Source organism: Oryx dammah, unplaced genomic scaffold (genome assembly GCF_014754425.2).
Source record: "Oryx dammah isolate SB20612 unplaced genomic scaffold, SCBI_Odam_1.1 HiC_scaffold_7, whole genome shotgun sequence".
Taxonomy (NCBI): domain Eukaryota; kingdom Metazoa; phylum Chordata; class Mammalia; order Artiodactyla; family Bovidae; genus Oryx; species Oryx dammah.
This window is the reverse complement of record NW_024070191.1, coordinates 37,636,823-37,651,405: the sequence shown is the minus strand read 5'-3', so window position 1 is coordinate 37,651,405 and position 14,583 is coordinate 37,636,823. Positions and strand designations below refer to the sequence as shown.

At 45.9% G+C, this 14,583-nt stretch overlaps 1 protein-coding gene and 1 long non-coding RNA gene across 2 annotated transcripts; both read left to right on the top strand.

The window, feature by feature from the left end:
- Positions 1-3,171: 3,171 nt before the first annotated feature.
- LOC120865876 lies at positions 3,172-4,586 on the top strand. Its single transcript, XR_005721540.1, has 2 exons — positions 3,172-3,225; positions 4,217-4,586. It is a non-coding gene; the product is annotated as an uncharacterized LOC120865876 (long non-coding RNA).
- A 2,427-nt stretch (positions 4,587-7,013) lies between these two features.
- On the top strand, positions 7,014-10,443 carry NAT1 (N-acetyltransferase 1). Its single transcript, XM_040243289.1, has one exon. The coding sequence runs from the start codon at positions 8,040-8,042 to the stop codon at positions 8,910-8,912; it is 873 nt and encodes a 290-aa protein (XP_040099223.1). The 5' UTR covers positions 7,014-8,039; the 3' UTR covers positions 8,913-10,443.
- The last annotated feature ends 4,140 nt before the right edge of the window (positions 10,444-14,583 follow it).

The window sequence follows — 14,583 nt, the reverse complement described above, 5'->3', positions numbered from 1 at the left end:
TGGACCAGCTGGTTGCAAACTCAGCCTAGCTGTGGTGACAATAATGTGGCTCATGGTAGTTCATGGAACATTTTGGCTGAATGTTTTCAAAGGGTGCTTTCAAGGATCCACTGACTTACCAGGAAACTAAGGAAAATGGCTTCCTAGAAATAATCCAGGACCTCAGGGGAAATGCTGGGCTAGATGAAGCACAAGCTGGAATCAAGTTTGCCAGGAGAAATATCAATAACCTCAGATATGAAGATGACACCACAGTTATGGCAGAAAGTGAAGAAAAATGAAAGAGCCTCTTGATGAGAGGGAAACAGGAGAGTGAAAAAGTTGGCTTAAAGCTCAACATTTAAAAAACTAAGAGCATGGCATCTGGTCCCATCACTTCATGGGAAATAGATGGGGAAACAGTGGAAACACTGACAGACTATTTTTTTGGCGGGGGGAGTTCCAAAATCACTGTAGATGGTGACTGCAGCCATGAAATAAAAAGACACTTGCTCCTTGGAAGAAAACTTATGACCAACCTAGACAGCATATTAAAAAGCAGAGACATTACTTTGCCAACAAAGTCCGTCTAGTCAAAGCTGTGCTTTTTCCAGTAGTCATGTACGGATGTGAGAGTTGGACTATAAAGAAAGCTGAGTGCTGAAGAATTGATGCTTTTGAACTGTGGTGTTGGAGAAGACTCTTGAGAGTCCCTTGGACTGCAAGGAGATCCAACCAGTCCATCCTAAAGGAAGTAAGTCCTGAATATTCATTGGAAGGACTGATGCTCAAGATGAAACTCCAATCCCTTGGCCACCTGATGCGAAGAGCTGACTCATTTGAAAAGACCCTGATGCTGGGAAAGATTGAAGGCGGGAGGAGAAGGGGACGACAGAGGATGAGATGGTTGGCTGGCATTACCGACTCAATGGACATGAGTTTGAGCAAGCTCTGGGAGTTGGTGATGGACAGGGAGGCCTGGCGTGCTGCAGTCCATGGGGTCGCAAAGAGTTGGACAAGACTGAGCAACTGAACTGAACTGAATGAAGGATGGAACAATCTGAGGACTCTTGTCAAAGTGTGACCTGAGTTTCAATAAAAGGGTAATTGATTAAACATAGTTCATGGATATGAAAGAGTTTGAAACATAAAGAAGACCTAAAACTTAATCAGAAAGCTATGACCTCTGAGGGGCTACCAGAGAGACAATCTATGTGAATTAGCAAAGCAACACTGCCTGTGAATATAAACTAACATGGGGAGATTTCAAATGAAGACCGTCACTGAAGGAGCTGCCTCAAATTCACGTGTAGAGAAATGACTGAATGAATATTCTGTGAATGATTTTTCACAGGTCTCTTCTTCCTTGTCAATAACAAGGATTTTTGCACTGGAGAAGAGCCCGCTGAATGTAATGAATACAAGGAATTTCACTTATAACAATTTTAACTCCACATGTGTTAACTCACACAGGACAGAGGCTGCATACTTTCAGCCCTGCTAGTAGGGCCTGCAGCCACTATTCATCACTGAATTCAGGTAAGCTCATTATACTGGGGGCAATAAAACACACACAGATCTTAGAATGTGGAAAGGTCTTCAGCCAACCCTCCAACCTTTTTATATGTTCCAAAGAATTTGAGATTTTTTTTTTTTTTACACTTAATCTGGATTGAACTTGAACGTTAGCCGTCTTAAAGGGAAACCACAAAAGTATATCGGCGTGCATCAGCTTCAGCCTGTGAGCTTGTTAAACATGCAGACCCAATTCTGGCTCACCAGCTGTGAGTGATTACCGCTTACCTACACGTGTAACAGGAACCCTAGGTGATAAGGATGCAAGTGAGTCTGCGACACTTTGAGTAACATAAGCTGAGGATTCAGGAGATTCTGCTTTGTATAAAATACATCATTTTAATCACAGTGCTTTGTCAGGAACACATTAAAGCTACTTCTTTTTCTTTTTTTTTTTAACTACTATACCTGATGCAGATGCTCCATGGATATGAGGCATCCAAAGTAATGGGGTTACCCTCATATACTATGCACATTGGAGAAGGAAGGGGCAACCCACTCCAGTGTTCCTGCCTGGAGAATCCCATGGACAGGGGAGCCTGGGGACTACAATCTACAGGGTCGCAAAGAGCTGGACTGTGCAACTGACACACACATGCTCTGGATACAGTATCCGTGCAGCTGTCTAGAGCACTGGAAACGGATGCTCCCACTCCCATTTCAGGGCTGAGTGGTGTTCCAGGGCTGTTAGTCAAAGGCCCATCTGACCTGCCCAAGCAGAGGCCAAGAGAAAGCCTTCAGGCAGAGAGTCCCGAGTTCATGTTAAGTCATACCAGAGGCACGGACTTGAACTCTCAGTGCTTGAGAGAGCAGAAGGCAACACTTGTGTCATGAAGATGGTTACAGAAATAAAGCTTAGAGGGAAATGAGGCTTCCTGGGGGGCTCAGTGGTAAAGAATCCACCAATGAAGGAGACCCAAGTTTGATCCCTGGATCGAGAAGATCCCCTGGAGAAGGAAATGGCAACCCACTCCAGTAGTCTTGCCTTAGAGAATCCCATGGACAGAGGAACCTGGCAGGTTACAAGTTCATGGGGTCTCAAAAGAGTCGGATATAACTTAGCAACTAAGCAACAACATAGAGGGAAATGCATTAGAGACAGCAAGAGTGATAGGCTAATATCATTAACATAAACCAGAAACACAGAAGCAAAAGCAGATTATGTATGTCACTCTCACAACTTCTATGTGGATAAATTTAGACCACATTACACAGTGCCTCTTGGGGACGAATAGAAAGTTAGGGGCTTCCTGGAAATTGATGAGGAAGTGCTGTCATAACCTGCGGAGGTGGTGATTTAAAACATCCATGTCCTCCTGCTCCTCTAGGCTAATGGGTCTGCACTTCCTGGAGCCTCTCAAAACCCTAACCTCCCACAGCACACACAGGACATCCATGTTCAGGCTGCCTAAGAGTAAGAACTGTATGGACTACAAGGTCCCTCCCCTTTGAACCCTGGGGCCTTGGCTCACCAGGGTACACTGGAACAGGAGGGGCACAGGGTCAACCCAAGTCCCCACGACTACATTTCCCAGAGCTCCGGGGTGCTGGTAACTAGACTCAGGGGGCGGAGCACTTCGCAGACTGGAAGGAGGGCTCTTCCTGGGCTGGGCCAGGAAGTGGGAGGGTGGCTGTCACCCTGGTTCCTGGTCGTGGGCCCCAGAGAGCTCGGTGAGTGACCTGTTTATGCTTGGAAATTGGGGCTTGATCCTGTTTCAAATGCTAGTCTGGGAGACTGGAGACTCCATAGGCCTGAATTTCAGGTCCCAGGACAGTTCAGGAAGTTTGCCTGACACGTGCTTACGCTGTAATTGCTGTGCTGGATAACTGAGGGGTCACAGACCCCCACTGCAGCTGTGAGGGTTAGCGTCACAGCCACCCAACATGCCAGCTGGGAAGACTCGGCAGGACACAGAAGCATCTCTAAACGTCAGTTTATCCCTCAGAACGCTGGAGCTAATAAGAGAGCTTTCTTAGAAAGTCTGTTGTGAGGATTAAAGGAATATATAAAAGATAGCTAATGTGTACAACACGTGTTTCAGAGGACAGGGTTCTCCTCTCGGACAATTGCAACAGTGATGCCCACCTTCTCTGAACCTAACTGGGCGTGTCCCGAAGGGCTCAGTCAGTCCTGCAGGCTGCAAGTTCAGGACCACTCCGGCTCCTCTGGCATTAAGGGATCAGAAGTTCTCTATTGGTCCCAAAACACCCAGGGAGGCTGGGTTGCGTTGTCTGCACAGTGTAAGGGAATTCTTGGGGAGGTTTTCTCTGGATAGAAGGAGGGGCCCAAGGGTCTCCAGGGGCCACACACGCCAGGAACAACTGTCTCACCATCAAGCAAGCAACAGCATTCCCTGGGCACTGATGAGCAGAGTTCCACAGGAGAGAGGAGCCTGTGAGCTCCTCTGAGCCTGGCTCTGAAGCCAGGGGCCCTGTGAGCCCCCTGCTCTGGACTTTGCTCCCCTGCCCTGCCCTGCGCCCACAAAAACGATATGCCTGCTTGCTCTCTGATCACCCAACTCTCCCTTCCCTTGAGTCACTGTTTAGCTTCTCAGCCACACAAAAGCTGACCCCACCCTCTCACACTCAGAAAAGTTATTACCCGCCAACTGTATATATAGTTCCATCCCACCCAGAGACTTATTTTGTTTGGCCTTGACAGGTTTCAACGGTTCAGAGCCGGTTGTAAAAACAGGCAGATTACAGCCACAGATCTGAGTTTCTACTTCTCCTCAAAAGAGAATAAAAGGCAAAACAAACATTCAGACCTTTCCGCTGACGGAGTCTGACCTTTGGCTGTTTTCCTTGGACTGGCGGCTCTGCAGGCTGCCTGTACTCTCAGCATTGTGAAGAGGGGCTGTGGGCTTGGCTTGCCAGGCAACCTCTTTTTTTTCATCCAGAAGATTACTGGGCTGGCCATTTACCCCCTAGACCTGGGCTGGTTCACAGGTCCTTGCAGTAAGCTTCGACACCAAAAAAACAGGTAAGAAAAGGGAAGGGAGGGCTTTCCTGGTGGCTCACGGCAAAAAAAATCCACCTGCAATGCAGGAGCCACAGCTTCGAACCCTGGATCAGGAAGACCCCCTGGAGAAGGAAATGGCAACCCGCTCCAGTATTCTTGCCTGGGAAATCCCATGGACAGGGGAGTGTGGTGGGCTACAGTCCATGGGATAGTGAAGAGTCAGACACGACTGAGCAACTGAACAGCAAAGGAAAGGGGTGGGAAGGAGAGGAAAAGAAACTCAGAGCACAGGGAAAGAAAAGCCATCGGAAGCATCTCTAAATCCTACTCTTCAGCTGGGCAGCTCTATTCTAAGCACATACCCAGTGAATTGAAATCAGATACAGGAAAAAGCACTTGGGTGCAGATTCTGTCTGCAGCACTGTTTGCAGCGGCTGAAGCTGGAAGCCCTCAGAGAGACAGGAAGGCGCCTGGTGGCTGCAGAGGTGGGAGGGGTTGGGGAGTAACTGCCCACGAGTCTGGGGTCTTACTGGGGGAGTGAGAGAGTTCGGAACTAACCAGAAGGGTGGCTGCACCAAATTGGGAAGGTACTAAAGGACTGAATTGTTCACTTTAAGTGGTTTAGTTAGGTCGTGTGATTGTCACACCAATTTTTAATAATTTGTTCAGTCATGACGGGCTTCCCGTCTGGTGCCTCAGATGGTAAAAAATCTGCCTGCAATGCAGGAGACAGGGATTCCATCCCTGGGTCCAGAAGCTCCCCTGGAGGAGGGCACGGCAGCCCACTTCAGCGTTCTTGCCTGGAGAATCTCATGGACAGAGGAGCCTCGAGGGCTACAGTCTATGGTGTCCAAAGAGTCGGACATGACTGAGTAACTAACACTTTCAGTCACGGCAGAAAGGCTGGCGGGAGATACTGCCCCTGCTTGTGGCCCAGAGTCTGACTTGGGCGCCTCACTCCCTGCCCCTGGGACCTCACTTTAGTTCCTCCTCCATTCCTTCCCTCAAAACGAGGGTTGTTTTTCTAGACTATCAACTCCCTCACACTTCTGTCCCGGAGCCTGGCTTTGTTCGGCTTCTGCCGTCTAGCCGGGCTCTGGGGGCCTGCCTGCTCAGCGGGCCCCGCAGTACCTGCCTGACCCTGCGGCTCCAGCGCGGGGCCCTGGCGGAGCCGCGGGCCTTCGGCGTGCCAAGGCGGGCCGTCCGACGGCCTCTGAGCAGGGCTGGCCGCGCAGCTCCCTTCCACCCCAGAGTCAGGCAGACGCCCCTCTGCCCTGGGGTCGGGAGTGAGTCTTAGTGTCAATCCAGTGGGATGCCGTCACTGAGACAGAGCACAGGAAACAGACAGGCTGTGAAACACACACAGGAGGAAAATCCACTCGCTCACACCGTCTCAGGCTCTTCCAGGCGGTCCTGTCTGAAATGCAGGCAGTTGGGATGGACGACGCCACCTCGGCCCGTGACCGCTCGGGCCGCTTGCACCTCTGAGCCGTGAGGGCAGCATCTCAGGGCCAGACGGCCTCTGGACCAACCTGTTTTCAATTATTCTGTTTTAGACTTTGGCTTACAATTTTGTTTGGGGAAAGAATCAGGATTTCTCTAGCTCAAAAATAAAATATACAGTAAAATAAAATTTAAAAATTGAAACCACTGCTGGACCCCAAGCTGGGAGCTGAGGTCTTTATCTCAACCCGCTCTCCGGGGCTACATCAAAGAGGTAATTGGTCACTGAAGAACCGTGACACTTAGGGGTACATTGCAGCAGCCAGATGACTGTTGGCCTTTGTCCATTTGGTGAAGCAACAGGCATTTGTTTGTGACAGAGAAATCTCTCTGGCCTGACTTTCAGGGCCCTCTAGAAATTGCCTCATCCTGTCCGTGTGCAGGTCCTGAAGCCAGGCCGGTCAGGGGCACAGCCAGGTGGTCAGAGAGACCTGAGGGACCCAGTGGCTGACACTCCGCCTCCGCCCACACCAGCCTCGGTCCCGAGTCCTCCGCGGTGCCCTGGCCCGAGCAGGGCGCTCTGAGCACACTGTTCTTTACCCTCCGCACCCGAGGCGGAGGTCAGCGGGTCGAACAGCTTTCACTTCAGTCACCTTTAAAATATGTCTTTAAAGTACTTTAGCCACAATTCTTACATGTTCTCTACTCTGTCCCATAATGAAAGGGGTCAATTCTGCCTTTCTCTTCCTTAGTTTTTCACTGTGACTTGCCTCTGCACAGGTTACGGGGAGCTAACCCTGTACGTGTGTGTGTGTCGGCTGCTGCTGCTGTCTAGTCACTCGGTTGCATCCAACTCTTGTGTGACCCTGTCAACTGTAGCCACATTGAAGGCGGGAGGAGAAGGGGATGACAGAGGATGAGATGGCTGGATACCATCACTGACTCAGTGGACATGACTTTGAGTAAACTCCGGGAGTTGGTGATGGACAGGGAAGCCTGGTGAGCTGCAGTCCATGGGATCGCAGATTCTTTCAGCTCCGTGAGTGCGGGTCCCTGTCCATACGTATCGACTGGACGATGTGCGCTTTGCCCAGGCTGCAGGCTTCCCCTTGCCCTTCTCACGTTGATTCCTCGTTTCAGAGGAAGAGCCGGAAGGCCAGGCCTCATCTCGGTCCACGCTTCCTTTCAGTCCCTCTGCTCCCTTCTTCCTGGCTTCCTTGAATGTTCTTTGGACATTCTAGGCAGGCTCCAGTTTAAGACTTTTTAAAAATCCTCTGGTTCTTCCTGAGTGATCCTCCCACACATATGGACGTGGCTCCTTCTCTCCCATCCTTAAAATTACAGTGAAGCTTTCTCTGCCCACCTTACTGGAAACTGAAGCTCTCTCTGTGCGTGTCTTATCTTCCTTCTTCGCTTTATTTTCTCCAGAGCACTGATCCCAATCTAAGAAACTGTATGTGTTTTTAAAATTCATTGATTTCATTATCTGTGTCATACCAGCCCCCATAAAATGTAGGATTTTTTAAGACAAGCAACCACTAGGTTAGTAATTTATACATAATAAAATTTCAGCAAACCATTTACTGAATAAATGAATAAATCAGTTTGTGAACAAACTGACTCGTTGAGTAGGGAAATTTCTGTAAAGTTCAGCTAAAGAGGAAACTGAGTGGGTCAAGTACCCTATTATATCATTCTTCTGTTTATATTAGATGTTGTTTGTAAACTCTATTTTAATTGACGCCAATTTGTACCTCTCCTTAACTCATCACCAAGAAAACCACACGTAAGCTCTTTATGATTTTACTCATCACTTCATCTGGATTTCTAACTTCTCATGCTCAAAACATGGAAGAAATACTTTTCTTCTTCATTTGCAAACTTGTACATGCAAAAGGCACTAAAACAGCAAAAGCATACACACAAAAGGCTTATAATTATGCCTTAAATATTTAAAGGCATATTAAAATATTTTATTTAAATATTTAAAATAAATTTCTTATAATCAAGCTAATCAAAGAAATCCAAGTATAAAAGTAATATATTTGCTTTTGGTTTGTTTTCCTCTCCTTAAGGAACCATGAACATTGAAGCATATTTTGAAAGAATTGGTTATAAAAACTCGAGGGACAAATTGGACTTGGAAACATTAACTGATATTCTTCAGCATCAGGTTCAAGCCATTCCCTTTGAGAACCTTAACATCCACTGTGGGGAAGCCATGGACTTGGACTTAGAGGCCATTTTTGATCAAATTGTCAGGAGGAACCGGGGTGGGTGGTGTCTCCAAGTCAACCACCTTCTGTACTGGGCTCTGACCACGATTGGTTTTGAGACCACCATGTTGGGGGGATATGTTTACAACACGTTCACCGACAAATACAGCAATGCCATGATTCACCTCCTGCTGAAGGTGACCATCGATGGCAGGGACTACATAGCTGACGCTGGATTTGGACGCTCCTACCAGATGTGGCAGCCTCTAGAGTTAATTTCTGGGAAGTACCAGCCCCAGATGCCTTGCATCTTCCGCTTGACCGAAGAGAGAGGAACCTGGTACCTGGACCAAATCAGAAGAGAGCAGTACATCCCAAACCAAGAGTTTCTGGATTCTGACCTCTTGGAAAAGAATAAGTATCGGAAAATCTACTCTTTTACTCTTGAACCTCGAACGATTAAAGACTTTGAGTCTGTGAATACATACCTCCAAGAGTCTCCAGCATCTGTGTTTACAAGCAAGTCATTTTGCTCCTTGCAGACCTCAGAAGGTGTTCATTGCTTAGTGGGTTTCACCCTCACCTACAGGAGATTCAATTATAAGGACAATACAGATTTGGTAGAATTTAAGACACTGAATGAGAAAGAAATAGAAGAAAATCTAAAAAACATATTTAATATTTCCTTGGAGAAAAAGCTTATCCCCAAACATGGTGATAAATTTTTTACCATTTAGAGGAAGCAGTAAAAACGGTCTCATGATTACTTCTGGTGCTGTAACTTTTTAATCACAAAAATTTTAATGTCCATAAAAGTTGTTTTTGTTATTGTTTTTGTTTTGTCACTAAGTTGTGTCTGACTTTTGCGACCCCATGGACTATAGCCTGTCAGGCTCCTCTGTCCATGGGATTTCCGAGGCAAGAGTAAGGAATAGGTTGCCATGTCTTACTCCAGAGGATCTTCCTGGCCCAGGGATCAAACCTGCTTCTCTTGCATTACAGATGGATTCTTTATCACTAAGCCTCCAGGGAAGCCTGTCTATAAAAATAGAGAGAATGAAATAATAAATCTCCATTTACTTATCACTCAGTTTATCAACTAGGAACCAGAGGCTTATCTATCATATTTTCTCAACACTCCCACATTTTACTGAAGAAAAACATAGACATCATGTCATTTCACCCTTTAAAAATGTCAGCATGTATCACTAGATAACATTTTTTTAAAAAAATTTGAGAGTTGGACTATAAAGAAAGTTGAGCACCAAAGAACTGATGCCTTTGAACTGTGGTATTGGAGAAGACTCTTGAGAGTTCCTTGGACTGCAAGGAGATCCAACCAGTCCATCCTAAAGGAAATCAGTTCTGAATATTCATTGGAAGGACTGATGCTGAAGCTGAAGCTCCAATACTTTGGCCATATGATGTGAAGAACTGACTCACTGGAAAAGACCCTGATGCTGGGAAAGATTGAAGGCAGGAGGAGAAGGGGATGACAGAAGATGGGATGGTTGGATGGCATCATCAATGTGATGGATATGAGTTTGAGTAGGCTCCAGGAGTTGGTGATGGACAGGGAAGCCTGGCATGCTGCAGTCCATGGGGACTCAAAGAGTTGGACAGGACTGAGTGGCTCAACTGTACTGGACCTTTTCCAGATTTATAATAGCAAAGGTTTAAAACATTTTAATGATGGCCTATGGTTTTCTTGAGGAAAAAGTGATATATGTTAGAAAACTTCACATGTTGGTTGACTGTTGAATTCATAGACGTGTTTAACCATCATTCAGTAACTGGAACTTAGAGGAAATAATTTTTATTAAACTCTCCCAGCATATATCCAATGTCAAATTTGAGCAGAAATACCACATGTATCATGGGATTATAATTCAACCAAGAAAAATGAGAAATGATATTGCTTCCAAATAACCTAATAGTTCTCAAGACAAAGCATAAACCAATACTTGTCAACATAAGTACCAAGAGATTGACACAGCCAATAATTTCTTACATGGCTCTTTTTGCAACCACAATTCTTCATGTACCTTTTTTCTTTAATTAATTTCTTAAAAAAATTTTTTTTCTTCATGTAAGCTTTTTATATGTACCTTTTTTTTAATACCTTTTTTCAAACACTGATATTTGGAATTTTCAAGTTTGGGAACTAGGTATTTTTGTCTAGTACTAAAAGTTGAAACATGTATTATCTGTAAGATCTAGATGTTGAAAAATATGTTAATTAAAATGTTACTGGCCAATACAATATCAGTCTCAAAGTATTTTTTTTGAAAAGTTAGGTTATTAATGGGGCTCTTTTTTTTGCGGTAGAGTCTTTGTTGAATTCTCTTTCTTGTCTCCCAGTTCTTTCTTTTACTTCCTTTTACTCTTTGTGGTAAGAGAAAGACTATGCGCTTCAAAGTATGTAGTTCCGAGTTCAATCCTGTGGACACCAGGTGAATCACTTGATGAGCCTGTGGCTCCTATTCCTTGGGGTAAAGCGGGGCCCTGCCTGGATAAATGCGTGTCAGACCTACAGCACCATCTTCCCTCCCTCCCGATGGGCCTCATTCCATCTTGCAGTAGGGTCAGTCATGCCTGGTACTCTTGGGCAGAAAGGGTTTTCTCACATTCTGAAAAGACCATGCCAAGGGAGGAGGTGGTGGCAAGTTACATTACCCAGGTCAAACTGCTCAAGAAACAAGACGCAGTTTTGTACAAATGAGTCCAAGTCATATTGTATGAGTATCCTGAAACCCAGGCTTCCCAGGTGGCTCAGTGGTAAAGAACCCACCTGCCAATGCAGGAGACACAAGAGATGCAGGTTCGATCCCTGGGTCAGGAAGATCCCTTGGAGGAAGAAATGGCAAACCACTCCAGTATTTTTGCCTTGAGAATGCCATGGACAGAGGAGTTACAGTCCATGAGATCGCAGAGTTGGACACGACCTAACATATCCACACACATCTAGAAACCTATTTGTTTTTTCTTGGATACATCAATGACATGGGTGGGCGGGGAGGGGGTAGCAAAATAGTTGAAAGATATTTAGGGATATAAAATTTAGCTTCCAGATAGAACAGGTGTGCCTTTCTGTGCAATGTTAACTTCTCTCCAGTGGAAATTTAAATGAGTGTTCTCTGTGGATTAATGATTATTGATCCTGTTACTACTGCTGCTTAACAAATTGCCCTGAAGCTTAGTGGTTTAAATCAATTATTTTAGTTTGCTCACAGATCCTGTGAGTTTGTACTTTAGGAAGGGCACAGAGGAATGGTTCTTTTCTGCTCTCCAGTGTCCCACCTCAGCTGAGAGAACTCCAGTGGCTAGAACCATGTAGAAGCGCCTTCTCTGGCACTGTGTCGCTGAGCTGGGCCCACAAAGGGACAAGCTGCATGTGGCCTCTGCAAGGGGTCTGGGCGTCCTCACAGCATGGGAGGCTCAGGGCAGTCGTAGGTCTCAACCAGGGGCTCGGAATGCTAGGTATGAGGGTTCTAGCTTATATGGCAGAAATTAAAGCACCTTTAAAAAAAATTGATGTTTTCAGGTGAAGTGAAATTTCTCTACAATCACAATGTTGGGCAAACACCACCTCCATCTAAATTCACAATATTTTCATTCTCCCCCAAATAAGACCCCACACACGTTCAGCAGTTTAAATTCCCTGTCATGACCTAGCATCTAAGTCACATAGCTTTTTTTTTTTTTTTGTGCCACATTTTCTTGGTTATAAGTAAGACACGAAGCCTTCCGGATTCAAGGGGCAAGAACTAGACTTCACTTTTATTTTTTTCTTAAAAATCTGTTTGACATGGACCTTTTTTTTTTTTTTCCTCAGTTTTTTCATGCATTTATTTATTTTTGACTGTGCTGGGTCTTCACTGTAACTCAGGCTCTTCTCTAGCTGTGGACAAGTGGGGGCCACTCCAGTTGTGGGACACGGACTTCCCATTGCAGTGGCTTCTCTCATGGAGCCCAGGCTTTAGCCCTGAGAGCTTCAGTAGCTGTGGTTCCTGGGCTCTAGAGCACAGGCTCAGCTGTCGTGGCACACAAGCTTAGTTAGTCCACGGCTTGTGGGATCTTCCCGGACCAGGGATCGAACTTGTGTCTCCTACACTAGCCGGCAGATTCTTTACCACTGAGTCACCAGGGAAGCCCCAAGACTTCACTTCTTGATGCGGAAATGGAAAGTTTCAAAGATATTCTCACAGGCATCTTTGGAAAATATAATCTGACAGTCAACCCTTTGACGGCAAAAATTTACATTCACGTCTCCTCCCTATCTGGCGCCAGGCTCAGCCTTGAAGTCCAGGATCGTGTCCCAGGGCAGATGCAGAGGAGGCTTCTCAGGTGCAGTTTTGTGAGTACAGTTCTTTGAGTGCCGTTCTTCTTGGTGTGAGTCCTTGTAAACCATCATAACAAATTACCTTTCCCGACATACTCCACAGGCAACAGTGAAACGAGTGAAAAGTCACCACTGTGTCCGGGTCCATTCACCACGGGGCGAGCAAGAGCGCAGAGCACGCCTCGGTCCATCGTAGGTCTGCAGCCTGAGGCCAGGTCCTGTGGGGCCTCCGTCCCATCTCACGGGCATTGTTTCCACGGTTCTCGCCTTTACTCTCTGGGCTTTTGGAGTCCCCACATACCTCTGCTGTGATTTTCATAATGGTTAAAATTGACCAAAAAAACAAACTTATTTTCTTATAGGAGACTACAGCCCCATGGGAGCTAACACAACTTTATCTAAGGGTTTTCCTTCAGGGTGAGGGTAGTTTTGTCCAGAGGCCTCCCAAGATATACCCAGACACCCTAGACTCAAGTGCAGAGTTTCCCTCCTGATGGAAGTTCAGACCAGGTTCACAGCTGGCTGGGGCTCTGCCATATTCACTTGTCAAGTAGTTGTTGAGTAAATACTTCTTGAATAAGTGCAGGAATAGCCTCAGTTTCTGTCTGGACAACAGGACAAATTCTTGTTCAGTTGCTAAGTCATATCCAGCTCACTGAGAGCTCACGGACTGCAGCACGCCAGGCCTCCCTGTCCTTCATCATCTCCCGGAGCTTCCTCAAACTCATGTCCATTGAGTTGGTGATGCCATCCAACCAACACATCCTCTGTCAAAACCCACTCTCCTGTCCTCTGTCTTTCCCAGAATCAGGGTCTTTTCCAATGAGTCAGCTCTTGACATCAGGAGGCCAAAGGATTGGATCTTTAGCTTCAGCATCGGTCCTTCCAATGAACACCCAGGACAGAGCTCCTTTAGGATGGACTGGTTGAATCTCCTTGCAGTCCAAGGGACTCTCAAGAATCTTCTCCAACACCACAGTTGAAAAGCATCAATTTTTTGGCACTCAGCCTTCTTTATGGTCCAACTCTCACATCCGTACATAACTACTGGAAAAACCGTAGCTTTGATTATACGGACCTTTGTTGGCAAAGTGATGTCTTTGCTTTTTAATAGGCTGGCTAGGTTGGTCATAACTTTCCTTCCAAGGAGCAAGAGTCTTTTAATTTCATGGCTGCAGTCACCGTCTGCAGTGATTTTGGAGCCAAGAAAATAAAGTCTTCCACTGCTTCCACGTTCTCTTCTTCCATTTGCCATGAAGTGATGGGACCAGATACCATGATCTTAGCTTTTTGAATGCTGAGTTTTAAGGCAGCTTTTTCACTCTCTTCTTTCACCCTCATCAAGAATCTCTTTAGGTCCTCTTCGCTTTCTACCATTAGAGTGGTATCATCTGCCTAGCTCAGGTTGTTGATATTTCTCCTGGCAATCTTGATGCCATCCAGCCCTACATTTTGCATAAGGTACTCTGAATACAAGTTAAATAAGCATGGCGACAATATAAAGCCTTGTTGTACTCCTTTCCCAATTTTGAACCAGTCTGTTGTTCCATGTCTGTTTCAAACTGTTGCTTCTTGACCTGCATACAGATTTCTCAAGAGACAGGAAAAGTGGTCTGGTATTGGGGTCGCAAAGAGTCGGACACGACTGAGCGACTGAACTGAACTGAACTGAACTGATTCTCATCTCTTAAAGAATTTCCCACAGTTTGTTGTGATCCACAGAGTTGAATGCTTTTGTAGGCAATGATGTAGATGTTTTTCTGGAATTCCCTTGCTTTCTCTATGATCCCATGAATGTTGGCAATTTGATCCCTGGTTCCTCGGCCTATTCTAAATCCAGCGTGTACATCTGGAAGGTCAGGTTCACATACTGCTGAAGCTTAGCTTGAAGAATTTTGAGCATAACCTTACTAGCATGTGCAGATAGTATTCATTAGTGGGATTGTACCAAAGTTTGAACATTCTTTGGCATTGCCCATCTTTGGGGAGTCCCGTGGCCACTGCTGAGTTTTCCAAATTTGCTGACATATTGAGTGTAGCACTTACAGGAGCATCCTTCAGGATTT